A 21,203-nucleotide genomic window follows, 5' to 3' on the forward strand; every position below is an offset into this window, starting at 1 on the left:
TTTATATTTTTGGACGTATGCTTTGCAACAAACTTACTATTCAACTTTCATGAAAACAAATGTTTAAGCTTTGGCATATCTTTATTCGATATAAATAATAAACATTCATAAATGTAACTAACCTGTTCCTTAACAGCTGTGTTGACATTGGTTAGGTAGTGCTGACATATTTGGCAGAATACCCTCATTTGTCTCTTTAATGTCAGCAGTTCCTCCTTTAAAAAAAACACAAAGATAAGTTATTTTGTACCTGGAGGAAAATGACTTCATTTGGTACAACACAACCTCTGCATCTTTAAAAAAAAAAAATCTTCTCTTTAGGATGCATGTAGGAAAGTGCCTCTTGAGATGTGTAGGAAAGTAGCATCTTTCTGACATAGCTCTGACATAGTTACCCCACACTTTTTGCCTGGTGTCAGTTCGTATTGAATGTGGTACATTGGGATCCTGCTAACCAGGACCCCAGTGTGCTCTCATTTTTACTCCCACAATTGACATACTGGTAAGCACATACAGGTCACTAGTATATTATACTTCGGTACCCAGGGCACTGGTGAACCAGGGCACTCTTGGGCTGCAGCATGTATCATGACACCCATGTGAGCCCATGCAAACTGTCTGAAGGCCTACAACTGCAGCCTGGGCAAAAAAACTTGCCATATTTCAGTATCACTTGGATACTGTAAGTCACCCCTATGATAGGGCCTTCAGCCCAAGGGCAGGGTGCATGTCCCTAGACCTGCATGAGAAGGGGACCCCTAAAAGTCCAATACTCCATTCTCTGGGCTTTGTAAGTGCAGGGAAGCCATCTTAAGGTAGGTAGTGGACAATGGTCAACAAGAGTGGTCTAACTACACAATTGCTTCTCCGAACCTAGGTATGTTTGGTATCAAACATGTTGGAATCGTACAACTACACCGATTCCAGTGCTAGTTGCATGATCTCATGTACTTGGGGAGTACCTTTGAGGATATCTCAGTTCTGCCTGTGAAACCTTATGAGGTCTGGCTGCCAGCCTACGCTGTTGCTGACCTCAGACACTGTTTGGCACTCCTGCTGGTGCAAGCCTCTCTCAGGCAGGGGAAGGCAAAACAAATGATTTCCTGCAAGGGAGAGGTGTGACCACCTCCCCCTTTTAAATAAGTGTATATGGGCTATGGTGGGGTGGCCTCTGAGCACCACCAGTCTACTATGAAGAGCACATTTGGTGCCCTGCTTGCATAATTGGATTTTCACCAGTTCAGAAACCTCCAGCTCTTGCTCTGGTCCGAAACCACACAAAGAACAGGGAAGTGACCATGCCCCTGTCCAGATCCTCTCATAGGGAGGTGCACAGAGCTCTGCCAGGTGGCAGGTTGATTCTGTCATCTTGAAAACAAGGTAGGGAGAGGCCACTGGGAGCATATGACTTGTTAGGCCAGGTAGATGACGTCCCTGACCCCCACTGATACATGAGTCACTTCAGAGAGTGACCAACTTCCTTTTTGGGTTACTTAAGGGCTCCCCTGAGGGTGGGTCCTTAGATTCGTCGAGCAACACTACACCAGGAACACTCTGAAAGACCCTTCTGCTCCTGGCCTTCGGAACCGCTGCTGGTTTGTTTGGAACTGAAACAAGCAGCAGTGTTCTTTCCCTAAACTGTACCTTTGTCTCCACAATTGGCACAGCCCTGGCACTCAGATAAGTCCCTTGAAACTGGTACCTCCTGGTACCAAGGGCCCTGATGCCAGGGAAGGTCTCTAAGGGCTGCAGCATGTCTTATGCCACCCTGGAGACCCCTCACTGCTTGTGTGTGCTGGTGGGGAGAGAATGACTAGGCTGACATGGCACTCCCCTCAGAGTGCCATGCCAACCTCACACTGCCTGTGACAGATAACTCACCCCTATAGCAGGCCTTAAAGCCCTAAGGCGGGGTGCACTATACAACAGGTGAGGGAATATGTGCATGAGCACTATGCCCCTACAGTGTCTAAGCAAAACATTAGGCATTGTAATTGCAGGGTAGCCATAAGAGTATATGGTCTGGGAGTTTGTCAAACACGAACTCCAAAGTTCCATAATGGCTAAACTGAAATCTAGGAAGTTTGGTATCAAACTTCTCAGAACAATAAATGCACACTGATGCCAGTGTGCAATTTATTGTAACATACACCCAGAGGGCATCTTAAAGATGCCCCCTGAATACCAATCCGACTTCTAGTGTAGGCTGACCAGTTTCTGCCAGCCTGCCACACACCAGACAAGTTGCTGGCCACATTGGGGAGAGTGCCTTTGTCATTCTGTGGCCAGGAACAAAGCCTGTACTGGGTGGAGGTGCTTCTCACCTCCCCCTGCAGGAACTGTAACACCTGGCGGTGAGCCTCAAAGGCTCACCCCTTTTGTTACAGCACTCCAGGGCATCCCAGCTAGTGGAAATGCCCGCCCCTCCGGCCAATGCCCCCACTTTTGGCAGGAAGGCTGGAGGAGATAATGAGAAAAACAAGGAGGAGTCACCCACCAGTCAGGACAGCCCCTAAGGTGTCCCGAGTTGAGGTGACCCCTGCCTTTAGAAATCCTCCATCTTGAGTTTGGAGGATTCCCCCAATAGGAGTAGGGATGAGCCCCCCTCCCCACAGGGAGGAGGCACAAAGAGGGTGTAGCCACCCTCAAGGACAGTAGCCATTTCTACTGCCCTCCCAGACCTAAACACACCCCTAAATTCAGTATTTAGGGGCACCCCAGATCCCAGGAAATCAGATTCCTGCAACCTGAATAAACAAGGGGGACTGCTGACCTACAAGCCTGCAGAGAAGGTGGAAGACGACAACTGCTTTGGCCCCAGCCCTACCGACCTGTCTCCAACTTCAAAAACCTGCACCCAGCGACGCATCCGACAGGGGCCAGCGACCTCTGAAGCCTCAGATAACTGCCCTGGACTAAAGGACCAAGAAACTCCCGTGAGCAGCGGCCCTGCTCAAAACCAGCTACTTCTTTACAACAAAGGAGCAACTTCCAAAGACCTCACGTTTCCCGCTGGAAGTGTGAGACTTCACACTCTGCACCCAACGCCCCTGGTTCGAGATCCAGAGGACAAACACCACAGGGAGGACTCCCCTGTGACTGTGTGCCCGTGAGTAGCCAGAGACGACCCCCCTGAGCCTCCACAGCGACACCTGCAGAGAGAATCCAGAGGCTCCCCCTGACTGCGACTGCTTGTAACAAGGGACCCGACGCCTGGAACCAGCACTGAACCCGCAGTCTCCAGGACCTGAAGGAACCGAACCTCAGTGCAGGAGTGACCTCCAGGCGAACCTCTACCTAGCCCAGTTGTCCCGAGAAGCTCCCCTGTGCCTGCATGCACCGCTAGAGTGACCCCCGGGCCCCTCTGTTGATTTCTATCTGAAACCTGACGCCTGCTTTGCACACTGCACCCGGCCGCACCTGTGCTGCTGAGGGTGTGTTTTGTGTACCTACATGTGTCCAAACCCCACCCCCGCCACCCCCGAGTGCTCTACAAAACCCCCCTGGCCTTCCCCTGAGGATGCGGGTACTTACCTGCTGGCAGACTGGAACCAGTGCGCCCCTGTTCTCTATTGGTGCCTATGTGTTTTGGGCACCTCTTTGACCTCTGGCCCTGAGCTGCTGGTGTGGTAACTTTGGGGTTGCCTTGAACCCCCAACGGGGGGGCTGCCTATGCCCCAGGACTAAGACTTGTGTTTTACTTACCTCACAAACTAACCTTTACTTACCTTCCCAAGGAACTGTTGATTTTTGCACTGTGTCCACTTTGAAAATAGCTTATTGCCATTTTTACAAAGATGGTATATGATATTGCTTTTATTCAAAGTTGCTAAAGTATCTAAGTGAAGTATCTTGCATTTAAAGTGTTTACTGCAAATCTTAAACCTGTGGTTTTTAAAATAAACTAAGAAAATATATTTTTCTATATGAAAACCTATTGGCCTGGAGTTAAGTCTGAATGTGTGTTCCTCATTTATTGCCTGTGTGTGTACAACAAATGCTTAACACTACCCTCTGATAGGCCTACTGCTCGACCACACTACCACAAAATAGAGCATTAGAATTATCTAATTTTGCCACTACCTTACCTCTAAGGGGAACCCTTGGACTCTGTGCACACCATCTCTTACTTTGAGTTAGTACATACAGAGCCAACTTCCTACAACCTCATAACGTTTTGTCCACATAAGCTACCCTTGCCAAATTTGCGTCCTCTTTTCCCCCAACATCCTAGGGATTCTAGAGGTACCCAGAGTTTATGGGTTCCACTGAAGGAGGCCAAGAAATGATCCGAAATACATCAAAAATGTCTATTTGTTCCCAAGAAAATGGGGGAAAAGGGCTGCAGCAGAAGGCTTGTGTTTTTTCCCCTGAATATGGCATCAACAGAGGGCTTACGGTGCTAAAATCACCATATTCCGAGCTTTCAGGAACAGGCAGACTTGAATCAGAAAACCACATTTTTCAACACAATTTTGCCATTTTACAGGGACATCCTCCCACTGTTACTATTTTTTGTGCTTTCAGCCTCCTTCCAGTTAGTGATAGAAATGGGTGTGAAACCAATGCTGGATCCCAGAAAGCTAAACATTTGTGAAAAGTAGACCAAATTCTGAATTCAACAAGGGATAGTTTTCCTACAGAAAATAACAGCTTAAATAAGAGAATATTGAAATTGAGGTGAAAAAACTGCTATTTTATTCCATGTTTTACTCTGTAACTTATTCCTGCTATGTCAGATTTTTTAACGCAATATACCGTTACGTCTGCTGGACTCTTCTGGTTGCAGGGATATAGGGCTTGTAGGTTCATCAAGAACCCTAGGTACCCAGAGCCAATAAATGAGCTGCACCTTTCAATGAGTTTTCATTCTGTATCGGGTATACAGCAATTTATTTGCTGAAATCTAAAGAGTGAAAAATAGGTATCAAGAAAACTTTTGTGTTTCCAAAATGGGCACAAGATGAGGTGTTGAGAAGCAGTGGTTATTTGCACATCTTTGAATTCCGGGGTACCCATACTAGCATGTGAATTACACGGCATTTCTCAAATAGACTTCTTTTTTACACACTGTCTTACATTTGGAAGGCACAAATACAGAGAATGACAAGGTGCAATAATAACACCTGCGTTTGTGGTCCTGGGCTCAGCAGCCATACAGGGAAACCTACCAAACCAAAACATTTCTGAAAACTAGACACCCAAGGGAGTCTAGGGAGGTGTGACTTGCGTGGATCCCCCAGTGTTTTCTTACCCAAAATCCTCAGCAAACCTCAAATTTAGCTGAAAAATCACATTTGTAGACTGACAAGTGGGGCAGAATTTTTATTGGTATAGATGAGACAATGCTGGGTGGTAGGAATTTGTGGATTCCTGCAGATTCTGGAAGGTTCTGTCACAAAAATGAGAAAAAATGAAAATGTCACTTACCCAGTGTACATCTGTTCGTGGCATCAGTCGCAGTAGATTCGCATGTTTTGCAATAGCTCGCCATCTGGTGTTGGGCCGGAGTGTTACAAGTTGTTTTTCTTCGAAGAAGTCTTTCGAGTCACGGGACCGAGTGACTCCTCCTTTTGTCTCCATTGCGCATGGGCGTCAACTCCATCTTCGATTGTTTTTCCCCGCAGAGGGTGAGGTAGGAGTTGAATTGTAGTAATAGTGCCCATGCAATGGAGTGACTAAGTATGCACCTATTTAAGGTTGAGATGATACATATACAAATAGTTGAAGGTAACTTCCAAACTGCTACAGGCTCCCGGGGAGGCGGGTGGGCACATGCGAATCTACTGCGACTGATGCCACGAACAGATGTACACTGGGTAAGTGACATTTTCAGTTCGATGGCATCTGTCGCTGTAGATACGCATGTTTTGCATAGACTAGTAAGCAGTTATCTCCCCAAAAGCGGTGGATCAGCCTGTAGGAGTGGAAGTAGTCTGAAATAATGTTCTTAATACGGCTTGACCTACTGTGGCTTGTTGTGCGGATAACACGTCTACACAGTAGTGCTTGGTGAATGTGTGAGGCGTAGACCATGTGGCTGCCTTACATATTTCTTGCATTGGGATGTTTCCTAGAAAGGCCATGGTAGCACCTTTCTTTCTGGTTGAGTGTGCCCTTGGTGTAATGGGCAGCTGTCGTTTAGCTTTAAGGTAGCAGATTTGGATGCATTTAACTATCCATCTGGCTATACCTTGTTTTGATATTGGGTTTCCTGCATGAGGTTTTTGAAATGCAATAAATAGTTGTTTAGTCTTTCTGATGTTCTTTGTTCTGTCAATGTAATACATCAATGCTCTTTTGACATCTAATGTATGTAGTACCCTTTCAGCTACGGTATCTGGCTGTGGAAAGAACACTGGAAGTTCCACTGTTTGATTTAGATGGAACGGTGAAATAACCTTTGGCAAAAATGTAGGATTGGTCCTTAGGACGACCTTATTCTTGTGTAGTTGTATAAAAGGTTCCTGTATTGTAAACGCCTGAATCTCGCTTACTCTTCTTAGGGAAGTAATGGCGATGAGAAATGCCACCTTCCAGGTTAGGAACTGTATTTCGCAGGAGTGCATGGGTTCAAAAGGTGGACCCATAAGTCTAGTTAGGACAACATTTAGGTTCCATGAAGGAACAGGTGGTGTTCTTGGTGGTATAATTCTCCTAAGGCCCTCCATGAATGCTTTAATGACTGGTATCTTATATAGGGAAGTTGAATAGGTAGTCTGCAGGTATGCAGATATTGCTGCAAGGTGTATTTTAATGGAAGAGAAAGCCAGGTTAGATTTTTGTAAGTGAAGCAAGTAACCCACTACATGTTCTGGAGTTGTGTGTAATGGTTGTATTTGATTAATATGGCAGTAGCAAACAAACCTCTTCCATTTACTTGCATAGCAGTGCCTGGTGGATGGCCTTCTGGCTTGTTTTATGACTTCCGTACATTCTTGGGTAAGTTGTAAGTGCCCGAATTCTAGGATTTCAGGAGCCAGATTGCTAGATTCAGCGATGCTGGATCTGGGTGTCTGATCTTTTGGTTGTGTTGTGTCAACAGATCTGGCCTGTTGGGCAATTTGATGCAGGGTACTACTGATAGGTCTAGGAGCGTTGTGTACCAGGGTTGCCTTGCCCAAGTTGGTGCTATTAATATGAGTTTGAGTTTGTTTTGACTGAGTTTGTTTACCAGGTAAGGAAGGAGAGGGAGAGGAGGAAAAGCGTAAGCAAATATCCCTGACCAGTTCATCCATAGGGCATTGCCTTGGGACTGTTTGTGTGGGTATCTGGATGCGAAGTTTTGGCATTTTGCGTTCTCCTTTGTTGCAAACAAGTCTATCTGAGGTGTTCCCCAGAGTTTGAAATAAGTGTTCAGAATTTGGGGGTGAATTTCCCATTCGTGGACCTGTTGGTGATCTCGAGAGAGATTGTCTGCGAGTTGATTTTGGATCCCTGGTATAAATTGTGCTATTAGGCGAATTTGGTTGTGAATTGCCCAACGCCAAATCTTTTGTGCTAGCAGGCTTAACTGCGTGGAGTGCGTCCCCCCTTGCTTGTTTAGATAATACATTGTTGTCATGTTGTCTGTTTTGACGAGAATGTATTTGTGAACTATTATTGGTTGGAAAGCTTTTAGTGCTTGAAAAACTGCTAGAAGTTCTAGGTGATTTATATGCAGTTTTGTTTGATGTACGTTCCATTGTCCTTGTATGCTGTGTTGATCGAGGTGTGCTCCCCACCCTGTCATGGAAGCATCTGTTATTACGTATTGTGGCACTGGGTCTTGGAAAGGCCGCCCTTTGTTTAAATTTATGTTGTTCCACCACAGAAGCGAGAGGTAAGTTTGGCGGTCTATTAACACCAGATCTAGAAGGTGACCCTGTGCTTGTGACCATTGTGATGCTAGGCACTGTTGTAAGGGCCTCATGTGCAGTCTTGCGTTTGGGACAATGGCTATGCATGAAGACATCATGCCTAGGAGTTGTAGTACCATCTTTGCTTGTATCCTTTGTGTTGGATACATGCGTTGTATGATGGTGTTGAAATTTTGAATTCTTTGTGGACTTGGAGTGGCTACTCCTTTTGATGTGTCTATTATGGCTCCCAGGTATTGTTGTACCTTGCGCGGCAGAATTTTGGATTTTGTGAAGTTGACGGTGAACCCTAGTTTGAAGAGGGTTTGTATGATATGATTTGTGTGATTTGAGCACTCTATTAACGAATGGGCCTTGATTAGCCAGTCGTCTAGATATGGGAACACATGTATTTGCTGCCTTCTTATGTGTGCAGCGACTACCGCTAGACATTTGGTAAAGACTCTTGGTGCGGTTGTTAATCCGAAAGGCAGTACCTTGAATTGGTAATGTATTCCCTTGAATACAAACCTTAGGTATTTCCTGTGCGATGGGTGTATTGGTATATGGAAATAAGCATCCTTGAGGTCTAAAGTTGCCATGTAGTCGTGTAGTTTTAGCAATGGCAATACTTCTTGTAGTGTGACCATGTGAAAGTGGTCTGATTTGATGAAAGTGTTCACTACTCTGAGGTCTAGGATTGGTCTCAGCGTTTTGCCCTTCTTTGGTATCAGAAAGTACAGTGAGTAAACTCCTGTGTTTATTTGTGTGTTTGGCACTAATTCGATTGCATTCTTTTGCAATAGTGCCTGCACTTCTATCTCCAGGAGATTGGAATGATGTGTTGTCAAATTTTGTGCTTTTGGTGGTATGTTTGGAAGGAATTGTAGAAATTCTATGCAATAACCATGTTGGATAATTGCTAGAACCCAAGTGTCTGTAGTGATTTCCTCCCATGCTTTGTAATAATGACTTATTCTTCCCCCCACTGGTGTTGTGTGGAGGGGGTGAGTGACATGTGAGTCACTGTTTAGTAGTAGGGGTTTTGGGGCTCTGAAATCTTCCTCTATTCCTAGGGAATTGCCCTCCTCTATATTGTCCCCGAAAACCTCCTCTATACTGTCCCTGGTAACTGGACGGTGTTGCTTGTGAGGTGCTGGCTTGTGTGCTCTGACCCCGAAACCCCCCTCTAAAGGGTGTTTTACGGAATGTGCTGTAATTCCCTCTGCTCTGCGGGGAGTAGAGTGCGCCCATGGCTTTGGCAGTGTCCGTATCTTTTTTGAGTTTCTCAATCGCTGTGTCCACTTCTGGACCGAACAGTTCTTTTTCGTTAAAAGGCATATTGAGAACTGCTTGTTGAATCTCTGGTTTAAATCCAGACGTTCGGAGCCATGCATGCCTTCTGATAGTTACAGATGTATTAATTGTCCGTGCAGCTGTATCTGCAGCGTCCATGGAGGAGCGGATCTGGTTGTTGGAAATGGTCTGTCCCTCCTCAACCACTTGTTTTGCCCTATTTTGTAAGTCCTTGGGCAGATGTTCAATGAGATGTTGCATCTCGTCCCAGTGGGCTCTGTCATAGCGCGCAAGTAGTGCCTGGGAGTTCGCGATGCGCCACTGGTTTGCAGCTTGTGCTGCGACTCTCTTACCAGCTGCATCGAACTTGCGGCTTTCTTTATCTGGGGGTGGTGCATCTCCAGATGTGTGGGAGTTGGCCCTTTTCCTAGCTGCTCCTACAACGACAGAGCCTGGTGGCAGCTGTGTAGTGATGAAAACCGGGTCTGTAGGAGGCGCCTTATACTTTTTTTCCACCCTTGGTGTGATTGCCCTACTTTTGACCGGCTCCTTAAAGATTTCTTTTGCGTGCCGGAGCATACCAGGGAGCATAGGCAGGCTTTGGTATGAGCTGTGGGTGGAGGAGAGTGTGTTGAATAAAAAATCATCCTCGACCTGTTCTGAGTGGAGGCTTACGCTGTGAAATTGTGCTGCTCTAGCCACCACTTACGCGGTGCTGTCCTCTGGTGGAGATGGCTTCGTAGGGTATGCCTCCGGACTGTTATCTGACACTGGGGCGTCGTATAGGTCCCATGCGTCTTGATCTTGGTCACCCTGGCTTATGGTGGTGTGAGCTGGGGAGTGTGATGGAGTTTGTGCTGGTGAGACGTTAATCACGGGCGGAGGAGAGGGTGGTGGGGTAACTCTTTTTACCACTTTTGGTTGTGGTGTCTGTTCAGTTTGGAACTCCAACCTTCTCTTTCTTCTAATAGGGGGAAGGGTGCTTATTTTTCCTGTCCCCTGCTGTATGAAAATACGCTTTTGCGTATGGTCCACATCAGTTGATTGTAGCTCTTCCTCAAACCTATGCTTTTGCATTTGGGAGGTTAGCGAGTGCTCTTCTGTATAAGAGCCTGAAGCTGGGTCGGTTGCAGTTTGTTTCGGGACCGAAACCCTGTCTGCGTCCTTTTTCGGCTCCGAGGTGACTTTTTTCATTTTCGGGGCCGAAACCTGTCGGCGCCGATCTTCTTCGGGGCCGCTGTCTCGGCGTCGAGCCGTGTCTACACCGGCATCTCGGTGTCGAGGCTTGTCTCCAGCACTTTCTCGGTCCCGAGAAGGCTGCGTGCCGGTGTCTCGACCGGAGTCGGACGATCTTGGCACTGTTTGGGCCTTTTTCGGTGCCGACGGTCGGTCACCGAATTTATGGGTGGAGCCATGGCCTGGTGGCAGTGGCGTCCCCTGGGCCTTGTAAATCTTCCTCTGTGTGGTTTTCGACGTCTTACTCACGGTTTGTGTATCGTCGAATCCTTCGGAGTCTGAGTCTTGGATCGAGAAGGTACCTTCCTCTTCTTGTTCCTCGAACTCTCGGTGGGCTGTCGGCGCGGACGCCATCTGAAGTCTTCTGGCTCGACGGTCTCGGAGTGTTTTTCGGGACCGGAACGCACGACAGGCCTCGCAGGTGTCTTCACTGTGCTCAGGTGACAGGCACAGGTTACAGACCAAGTGTTGGTCTGTATAGGGGTATTTATTGTGGCATTTGGGGCAGAAACGGAACGGGGTCCATTCCATCGGCGTTCTTCAGCACGCGGTCGGGCCGACCAGGCCCCGACGGGGGATCGAAAAAACTACCCCCGAAGGGCACCGGAGCTCTTCGATCCTTCGACGCGGTGTTGAATCTAACTATGCCGATCCCGAACGCAACAATACCGACGAAAATCTTCCGAAATTAGCTATCTTTCCGTTCCGAAACTCGGAGCGACAGGAACACGTCCGAACCCGATGGCGGAAAAAAAACAATCGAAGATGGAGTCGACGCCCATGCGCAATGGAGACAAAAGGAGGAGTCACTCGGTCCCGTGACTCGAAAGACTTCTTCGAAGAAAAACAACTTGTAACACTCCGGCCCAACACCAGATGGCGAGCTATTGCAAAACATGCGTATCTACAGCGACAGATGCCATCGAACATGTGATTTCTAGTAAAGTTGGAGGTTTGCAGGGCATTGTGGGTAAGAAACTGGTGAGGGGTGCATGTGAAGCACACCACCCTGTACTCACCCAGATGTTTAGTTTTCAGATGTGTCTAGGTCTTGTGGATTTTTCTACATGGCAGCCTCATAAAGTCCAAAAAGTGCACACCTCACCATTCCAGGTGGGACGATTTTGAGACTTAGTCAAGCTCTCACGGCCCAAATGTAAAACCAAAACCCAAAATAATCAAATGTCCTCTTGCTTGCCATGGGATAAGATGTTTTAGTGTGTGGGGGGAGAGATGAAAGACTGTTACTCCCTCCGTTTGGGTGGGGGCATAACGATGCCCATAACGGTTGGTAGCCACCATCACACTTTTTTTTTGTTTTAATTCCCTGGCGTATAGTAGACTTTCTGCCCCACCAGGGTGTGGATCGGAGGCAAGGGCCTCATCTGCCCACTGGTGGGCAGAACAACTTTGGGCCCCATTTATTTGGAGTGGGGGTATGGCCATATCCCCACCCTCTTATTTTGAAAAAAATAAATAATCTTTGGCGGACTTTCACTCCCCCTTGGGGGCAGATGGGCCTTCCAAAAATGGGGAGAGACCCTTGCCCAAGGGGTTGCCCCCCCCCCACCCCCAATAAAACACTCCCTCACACACACACACACCCCAATCCCTGGTGCCTAAGTGGTTTCTGCTGCCTCCTAATATAAATAGGCTGATCTGCCCCCAAGAGAAGCAGAAATGGTCTAAAACCCTCACTGAGGGAGCAACCCTTGCCTAAGGGGTCGTCTCTCCTTGCGTGAAATTGGCGCAAAAAAAAAAAAAAAAAAAACATAGATGCCTAGTGGTTTATGCCCACCTTTCTTAAGGGGTTTCTCCCCATATATAAAAAAATAAAGTAAAAAATATATATATCCCTGGTGTCCAGGGGTTTCTGCCCCCCTCCGGGCAGATTGTCCTAATTAGAATAAGCCAATCTGCCTTGGGGGGGGGCGATTGGGCTAAAAAAAAAATAGCTTCCCTTGCCAAAGGGGCCGCTCCTCTTATGCATACAATTAATAATAATTAAAAAGATCCCTGCTGTCTAGTGGGCATTTCTGCTGCCCGATCGCAATTCCCTTTCCATCCCTTCCCAGGGTAGATGGGTGCGAGGCCCCCAGGGGGAGCACTAGCGCTTCCCCCGAGGGGCCCTACTTGGACGTAACAGTTACATCCTCAGCACCTTCAGAAGGGGCTCCCCTCACTTCATCTCCGAAACCAATAATGGTAAAAAAAAAAATTAAAAAAAAAAAATTGGTGGTCACATAGCATTGTGGCCTTCCGCTTCGCGTCATACTCAGGCTTCATCTATGTCGACACCCGCCTCTAGGAACCACACACAAACACACACAAAATGGAATCTAGGATATACTTCATGCGGCAAAATTTCTCTCTCATTCCACTATAGTCTTGGAGTGCAAGGAGGCACGAGTCGCATGTCAAGCCAATGTGAGCAGACACCTAATGCACGTTTCGAAGGTCAGAGAGAAATGTTTGCAATGTTAACAGGGTTTGCTGCCTTAGAAGGAGACACTGGACCTTGTCTGTTGAACAAGCATTGTTAGAATTTTAACAAAACCAAGGGAAAATGGAGGCATTTTTACAGCTCAGAAAAGCACGAATTGATGTCAGCACACCAGGCAAATACCTATAAAGGCTGGAATTGTAACTTCTTGTTTGAGTTTCAAGGGCCACATATCACATCTGTATAGCTATTGCTAGAGAAAAAAGTTTCCAGATTGAGAAGATGGAAATATTCACAAGGTGAAAAATATGAGGGAAGTAGTATCCATCAGCAAGGACCCACAGCTTCCCATGTCTGCGGGCCAAGGCAAAGCTCACTACAAAGGAAGTCTTAATGGCTACCAAACGTACGGAGCAACTCTTAAGTGATTTAAGCAGCAAAGCCATTAGGAACATTAAAACTAAGTTCAATGCCCACTTGAACAAAAGGAGTAAGAGTAAAAAAAAACAGGCACAATCTTTATAATTTAAGAAATAAAAACCTACCTTTGTGGAACCACTTTCTGAAATTTTTGCTAGCTGCCAAAGTATTACATAATGTGTGCACTGCAAGGCATGAGTAACAATCTGCAATAAAAGAGAATATTTTATGTCACTTCTAAACAGTATCAAAGGAAAAATGCAGTATTGTATTTTTTTAATTTTTTTTATAAAAACAAACCTGTTCTGGCATGTCACCATTTTCAATGCCAATTTTCAACAGTTTATAATTGCTTCCAAACATATCCCATCTGGAAAGGTCATGAGCACTATAAACAATAGACAGAAAACAATATTTAGAAAGAATGGCAATAAACTGACAAAGTAACTGCTGATTACCTTTAAGGGCAACACAGGGAAGCATTTGTCATCTGATGACTAACACTAAAAATTATACAATTATGTTCTTTCTTAACCAATTTCAAACATCTCAAATGATTCCTTTGTGGAATGTTTAAAAGTGCCAAAAAAGCAGTATTTCAAGCATAGAGATCTCCATCATCCGTTGTGTAAAGATGGTCGCATTCTCTTGGGGCTCCTTGGGAAAACAGAAGTAATCCTCAACATGTGGAAAAAAGTTTGTCATGGATATCTTAACATGAAAAAAGTTAGCAAATCTTAAGTGCAAAGTGTTCAAATGTTAAGAAGAGCAGTTTCAGGGAGGAAACCCACCAGGGTTAAAAGCAGTATTCACCTGTCTGCTATTAAAAGTCCTTTCCTTTTTACTATGTTATACTGGTTGGATATTGAATTAATAGAGAACTTCCTATTGTGCCACACAGAGTCTGACTTTCTAAGCCTGCCTTCTCTTCGAGTAAACTTGGACTGCTCATACTCACTACCCAGAGATTTAAGTGCCTTAATTGAGTCTTGTGTCCATTCAGTTTGGAATGGGTCAATACTGTGGTCCTGGGATCCCATTAGTAAATGAAAGTACACTAATCAGTAACAGGGATTGTAAAAGTGCTTAAGGGAAAACCCAAGATTTGGAAATATTACGTTTTTATTTTTTGAAAAAACTAAGTGCTGTGCAAGAAGGTCTGTTTCTAAAGACTACATCTACACTAAGCTGCCTGAGTTACAAACTTCCACATTCCAGCTATCAGGAAAGGACGGAGAAAGAATAAACAACAGTTTGCCTACTCCAACACTGTTTTTGCAATAGTCTAAGTAGTAAGTAGTATTCCTTGTTTTTTGGGTACCCCATACATGCAACTTGTGGGGAAACATCCCAGAATTCTGAATTCATTAAGAGGTTATTTTTGAAGAACACTCAAGACTTTTCTAAATAAACTAATTTGCAAACTTGAAACATAGTTATTAAGAGATTAACAGGTGACATGGTTTTCACTTGTATATTTCTGCACTCAATACCAACCAATGAAACTAATACACCATGTGTACAGCCTTTTTTGTTTGAAAACATGTAGTGTTTGTAGTTTCTCCATAAACCTTTTTAGTCAAGGGTTTACAACCAGGGTTACAACTAAAGCATGGCTCACAATTTATTTTTATTTATGTACACCATGCATCTATTCATAATGAAAAAATAAACGAATTAACATTTGGCAAGAAAGAAAGCTAGGCATTTTTAAATGTCTCCAAGAATTTGGGTGTAAGGAAAAAGGACACTGGTACCACTCTGAATAACAAATGACCATAATTTTAATTCCAAGGAGCAGTCTTGGGGAAATGGCCAGCTTCTCTTGTCAAACAGCGCACAAACAGTTTAGGATAGCGCACAGAAAGTTTTCCTCAACCAGCAGAGTTCGGCATTAACCATTACTGGTTGATGCCACTGATCCTGGGAACATTGAAAGCAAGCTTAAATACACATGCTAGTTTAAGGCAATCTCTGTACATATGACCACATTCCTCCTCATAGGTGTCTCTAAACATTAGGAGTGTTGCACTGGAGTTGCAGCTTTTGCCCGAGCCTTCAACAGAAATGAAAGTGGCAACCTGCCAGAGCCCTATAAGGCAGTCTCTAAAGCTTTGTTACCACCGGACATTTCTTGGCTCGAATCACAAAAGGAGCCCAGTCAAAAGGCTTCCCACGTCGTTTTCTGCTACAGTGAATACATTTCCAAAGACTTCTCCAATTTTATGAGAACAACTTGGAAAAGGGCTTGTAGGAAGTGGCTCTGTATATACTATCTCAGAGAGAGAGGGAGTGTGCACAGAGTCCAAGGATTCCCCTTAGAGGTTGATAGTGGCAATAATAGACACTACTAATGCTCTATTTGTAGTAGTATGGTCGAGAAGTAGGCTTATCAGAGGGTAGTGTTAAGCATTTGTTGTACACACACAGACAATAAATGAGAACACACACTCAATGACCTAACGCCAGGCCAATAGGTTTTTACATAGAAAAATATTATTTTCTTAATTTATTTTAGAACCACAAGATTCAGAATTCAAGTACATAAATTTTAAGGAACTTCACACAGGTAAGTATGGCACCTTGAATTAAAACAGTAATGTACACAGGTCTGGGAAAAATGGCAATAAGCTATCTTAAACGTGGACACAGTGCAAAAATCAACAGTTCCTGGGGGAGGTAAGTAATAGTTAATTTCTCAGGTAAGTAAAGCACTTACAAGTTCAGTCTCCTGGGCCTAGGCAGCCCACCGTTGGGGGTTCAAGTCAACCCCAAACACCCAGCACCAGCAACACAAGGCTGGCCAGGTGCAGAAGTCAAAGTAGGGGCTAAATAGCATAGGCGCCTATGGAGAAAAGGGCTGCTCCGGTTCCAGTCTTCTAGCAGGTAAGTACCAGCGTTGTCGGGGAGCAGACCAAGGGGGTTTTGTAGAGCGGGGGAGGGGGGGGGGGGGGGAGGGGGGGGTGAGGGTGCACACAGGCACACAAAATACACCCTCAGCTGTACAGGGGCGCGCCGGGTGCAGTGTGCAAAGTAGGTGTCTGGTTTTGCGTTAAAAGCAATGGAAGACCCAGGGGTCACACTTGTGATGCAGGCAGGGCACAAAGGGGCTTCTCAGGCCAGCCACCAACTGGGCTAGGATGAGGGCCACCTGGTGGTAGCTCCTACACCAGTGGTTGGTTCCTCTCGGTCCTGCGGGTGCAGTCCTTTGTCCAGGCGTCGTGCTTCTTTGTTATCGGGCAGTTGTGGTCAGGGGGAGCCTCTGGATCCTCTCTAGGCGTCGCTGTGAGGGGTGAAGGAGTTGCCTGGGAGTCCTCTCTGTGATGTTGGTTCTCCTGAAGTCAAGCTGGGGGCGTCGGGTGCAGAGTTTGAAGACTCACACTTTCTGAATGAGGCGACATACTCTTTAAAGTTGGTTTCTTGGTTGCAGTTTTTGGACAGAGCCGCTGCCCTCGGGAGCTTCTTGGTCCTTTAGATGCAGGTCAGTCTGAGTCCTCAGAGGTCACTGATCCCACTGGATGCGTCGCTGTGCAGGTTCTTTGAGTCTGGAGACAGGTCGGTAGGGCTGTGGCCAGGTCAGTTGTTGTCTCCGTAGTCTCTGCGGGGCTTTCAGATCAGCAGTCCTTCTTTCTTTAGGTTGCAGGTATCTGATTTCCCTGGATTCAGGGTCGACCTTAAATACTCAATTTAGGGGGGTGTTTAGGTCTGGGGGGGCAGTAGCCAATGGCTACTGTCCTGAAGAGTGGCTACACCCTCTTTGTGCCTCCTCCCTGAGGAGAAGGGGGCACATCCCTAATCCTATTGGTGGAATCCTTCAAAACTAAGATGGAGGATTTCTTAAGGCAGGGGTCACCTCGGATCAGGGCACCTTAGGGGCAGAGTCCTGACTGGTGTGTGACGACTCCTTGTTTTTCTCATTATGTCCTCCAAACTTGTCGCCACAAATTGGGGGGGGGGTCTGGCGGGACAGGCATCTCCACTAGCTGGAGTGCCCTGGGGTGCTGTAACATCAGGCTTGAGCCTTTGAGGCTCACCACCAGGTGTTACAGTTCCTGCAGGGGGAGGTGAGACGCAACTTCACCCAGTGCAGGATTTGTTCCCGGCCACAGAGTGACTAAGGCACTCTCCCCTTGTGGCCAGAAACCCATCTGGATGTGACAGGCTGGCAGGAACATTTGGACTGGTATACAGGGGGCATCTCTAAGATGCCCTCTGTGTGCATTTTTCAATAAATCCCACACTGGCATCAGTGTGGATTTATTGTGCTGAGACGTTTGATACCAAACTTCCAAGAATTCAGTGCAAATAATATAGAACTGTGGAGTTTGTGTTTGACAAACTCCCAGACCGTATACTCTTTATGGCTACCCTGCACTTACAATGTCTTAGATTTGGCTTAGACACTGTAGGGGCATAGTGCTCATGCAACTAGGCCCTCACCTGTGGTACAGTGCACCCTGCCCTAGGGCTGTAAGGCCTGCTAGAGGGGTGACTTACCTATGCCGAAGGCAGTGGGTTGTGGGCATGGCACTCTGAGGAGAGTGTCATGTCGACTTAGTAATTTTCTCCCCACCAGCAAACAAGTTGTGAAGCATGTGCCGAGTGAGGGGTCCCCAGAGTAGCACAACACATGCTGCAGCCCTTAGAGACCTTTCCTGGCCACAGGGCCCTTGGTACCAGGGGTATCACTTACAAGGGACTTACCTGTGTGCCAGGACTGTGCCAAATGTGGAGACAGTTTAGGGAAAGAACACAGGTGCTGGAGCCTGATTAGCAGGGTCCCAGGCACATTTTCAATCATAACTAGCATCAACAAAAGGCAAAACGTTAGGGAGTAACCATGCCATGAGAGGAATTTTCCTAAAGGGCTACTATTACCTTTGGCTCTGTCTATTTGCATTACGTAGTACTCTGCAAACTCGCCCTCACATTCTGTGGCATGCGTTGAATTACTTCAAATGGCACATAACAAAGCAGAAGAAACTGAGGGCCTTCTTCATGAATTTGTTTATAAAGATGCTCATGGGCGGCTTCATAAATGTGGGTCGAGAAAACAAAGTTACTTATTTTCAGTAACAACGTTTCTAGCATCAGACTAGATCTAGAACAACAAGTTAATTACGACCAGTAAAGTTCTTTCTGGCAGATACTCTAATTGCAGATTCCTCACCTTTAGACTATCCTTAAGCACCAGACTGGATCCAGAAGATTTGTGACACCACTGTGCCTGGGAAATGGAAGTGATGAACAAAGCAGTTTTTAAGTGCTAACCATGCAAACTGACTTTAGTTTCGATATGAACTGTGTCCAAACCCTCTGACGCGAAGCCCAACAATAAGGGGTATTTGTGTGTAGATTGCTAAAATTGGACCATTTTAAATTGGAAAAGAAACCATGACACAGAGCAAAAAAGTGGGAGGGCGGTGAAAAATATGTTGTTATACCCACCAGAAAAAGTATTACCAGACGCAAGTAACCTTGTTCTGCTGCTGGATAATTCTAATCATAGATTACTCATTTTTAAAATAGATTCCAAAACCACACCACCCAAGCTGGTGAGTCTCTGGGGTAGTTTGTATTAAAAAGTCCTGCAAAATGCCTTTTCTGGCAAACCTTTTTGTCAAGGCAATAGTTCTTTGTGAATATGTGCACTGATACATAACAGCCTAACAGATGTTAAGAACTGACACGTTGTGTGCCAAGGCGATGTTATACTTGGCCCTAGTGCAATTGGCCCTGAGAGCTTCCGGAGGCTGCTTTTTGGCCAATGAGTATCAGATCTTAATCAAGAGTAATTTTCACCTTTTTTGCACTGCCTTGCTTTCTTCACCCAATAGAAAGCCACAAAAAGCTAATCTACCCAATGGTTTTTGGAGCAATGGATGCGAGAGCTGAAGGCCAGCTGATTAATTCTCTCCTCCCTTCAGGGGTGAGGCAGAGCAAAGAACATTGATAGAGTGTTAGATTGCCCAACGTGAAAGGAAGCCACTAACTTTGGCAAAAGGCTGTCCTGGCCTTTAAAAACTATTTTATTTGAGGAAACAGGTGGTGTAGGGCAGCTGCCCAGAGAGCTTAGAGTACACCGTGACAAGCAGATGTTTTAATGGCCAAGACTATAGTATTTATACTCCGGAGACATACTGGACAGCTATGCATTGGTTCATGGGTAAACATGAGGAAAGTGAGGACCAAATTGAGTTGCCACTGTGGCATCACAAGAAGGGAGGAAACAAGTAAAAACTTTTAGAGATCTCATTACAGCATGTGACTTGAGTAACAATGTTGATCCGGTAAACACAAAAAAGGCGAAACGCCACAAGGATGACATCCACTACTTTGATCGGATGATCAAATGCAGTCAACTGCCGCTGCACAGTCCCCAAACAAGGATGTGCAGATTGAGCAGCACCCTCTAAACGCAGTCGCCTTCTCAGAGGACAGATGCTCAAATGCAGAGGTTCTGGGTAGCACTCTACCCTTACTCAATCTGAAGCCACAAGGATAGCTTGGGCCAACAGTAGGAAAGCACCCTTTTTGGACCCCACTTTTTGCCTTTTATTTTAAGGAATTTCGACTGAAAGTGCACTGGGTTCCTGCTAACCAGGACCCCAGTGCCAGATCGCTTTCAGCAAAAACTTCACAGTCTGTTCCCCAGATGACAGAACATTGAGCACCCTCTGTAAGTCCCTACTAAATGGTATCCATGGTACCAAGGGCCTGGGGTACTAAAGAGGGTCCCTGAGGGATGCAGCATGTATTGTGCCACCCTAAGAAAACCATCTTCAAGCACATGACAGGCTGCCATTGCAGGCTGTGGGTCTTGGTGAAGATAAGTGAAAACACGACATGGCACACAGCCTGTGTGCCATCTCTCCTAAAATTTCATATATGTACGTTACCACTTTAGCAGGCCTTACAGCCTTAGAGCAGGGTGCAATATATTACATGTGAGGGCATATCTGCAAGTGCAGAAATGATCCCTGCTTTGTCTGTCGGTTTTCAGACATAGTAAGTGATCAGGGAAGCCATTTAAAACACATTTGGTGAAAACTGGTCACTATGAGTTTCCCAGTTACATGATGACTTCACTGAATATAGGAATGTTTGGTGTAGAAAGTCTGACATGGTTGCCCCCCCACTATTTGCCTGGTGTCAAGTGTTTATTTACTGTAGTACACTGGGATTCTGCTAACCAGGATTCCAGGGTAGGTGTTCTGTCCCCTAAATTTGGTTGGTAAGCATTCCTTACACCCCACAACTGGCATACTGGTGTACCCCTGTAAGTCCCTGGGTTATGGTGCTTTGATACCCAGGGAATTGGTGCACCGGGGGTCCACCATGGGCTGCAACATGTATTATGCCACCCATGAGAGCCCATGCAAACTGTGTATACACACCTGCCGTTTCAGCCTGTGTGAAATGGTGCTTGCACCTTTCACTCCAGATGGAAAATGTCACTTACCCAGTGTACATCTGTTCGTGGCATTAGTCGCTGCAGATTCACATGCTGTGCATAGTCCGCCGTCTGGTGTTGGGTCGGAGTGTTACAAGTTGTTTTTCTTTGAAGAAGTCTTTTCGAGTCACGAGACAGAGGGACTCCTCCCACTTCGGTTCCATTGCGCATGGGCGTCGACTCCATCTTAGATTGTTTTCCCCGCAGAGGGTGAGGTAGGAGTTGTGTATGCTAATAAGAGTGCCCATGCAATGGAATAAATACGTATGTACAAAATGAAGGTTTAATGTAATATATTTACAAATGTACAAATGTTCAAGATCTACTTCTAAACGGCTACAGGCTCCCGGGGAGGAGGGTGGGCGCATGTGAATCTGCAGCGACTAATGCCACGAACAGATGTACACTGGGTAAGTGACATTTTCCGTTCGGTGGCATGTGTAGCTGCAGATACACATGCTGTGCATGGACTAGTAAGCAGTTATCTCCCCAAAAGCGGTGGTTCAGCCTGTAGGAG

General features: G+C 46.0%; 1 protein-coding gene across 4 annotated transcripts in view; it reads right to left on the reverse strand.

The window, feature by feature from the left end:
• STAG2 (STAG2 cohesin complex component) overlaps positions 1-21,203 on the reverse strand; it is a 987,179-nt gene that overhangs the window by 234,924 nt on the left and 731,052 nt on the right. For all 4 annotated transcript variants that reach the window (XM_069211859.1, XM_069211886.1, XM_069211877.1 and 1 more), the window contains exons 22-24: positions 13,534-13,621; positions 13,359-13,439; positions 123-215 (exon numbers count right to left, since the gene is read on the reverse strand). In XM_069211859.1, coding sequence (XP_069067960.1) covers positions 123-215; positions 13,359-13,439; positions 13,534-13,621 — 262 coding nt within the window. The remainder of the gene's footprint in view (positions 1-122; positions 216-13,358; positions 13,440-13,533; positions 13,622-21,203) is intronic.

This window comes from Pleurodeles waltl, chromosome 2_1 (genome assembly GCF_031143425.1).
Source record: "Pleurodeles waltl isolate 20211129_DDA chromosome 2_1, aPleWal1.hap1.20221129, whole genome shotgun sequence".
Taxonomy (NCBI): domain Eukaryota; kingdom Metazoa; phylum Chordata; class Amphibia; order Caudata; family Salamandridae; genus Pleurodeles; species Pleurodeles waltl.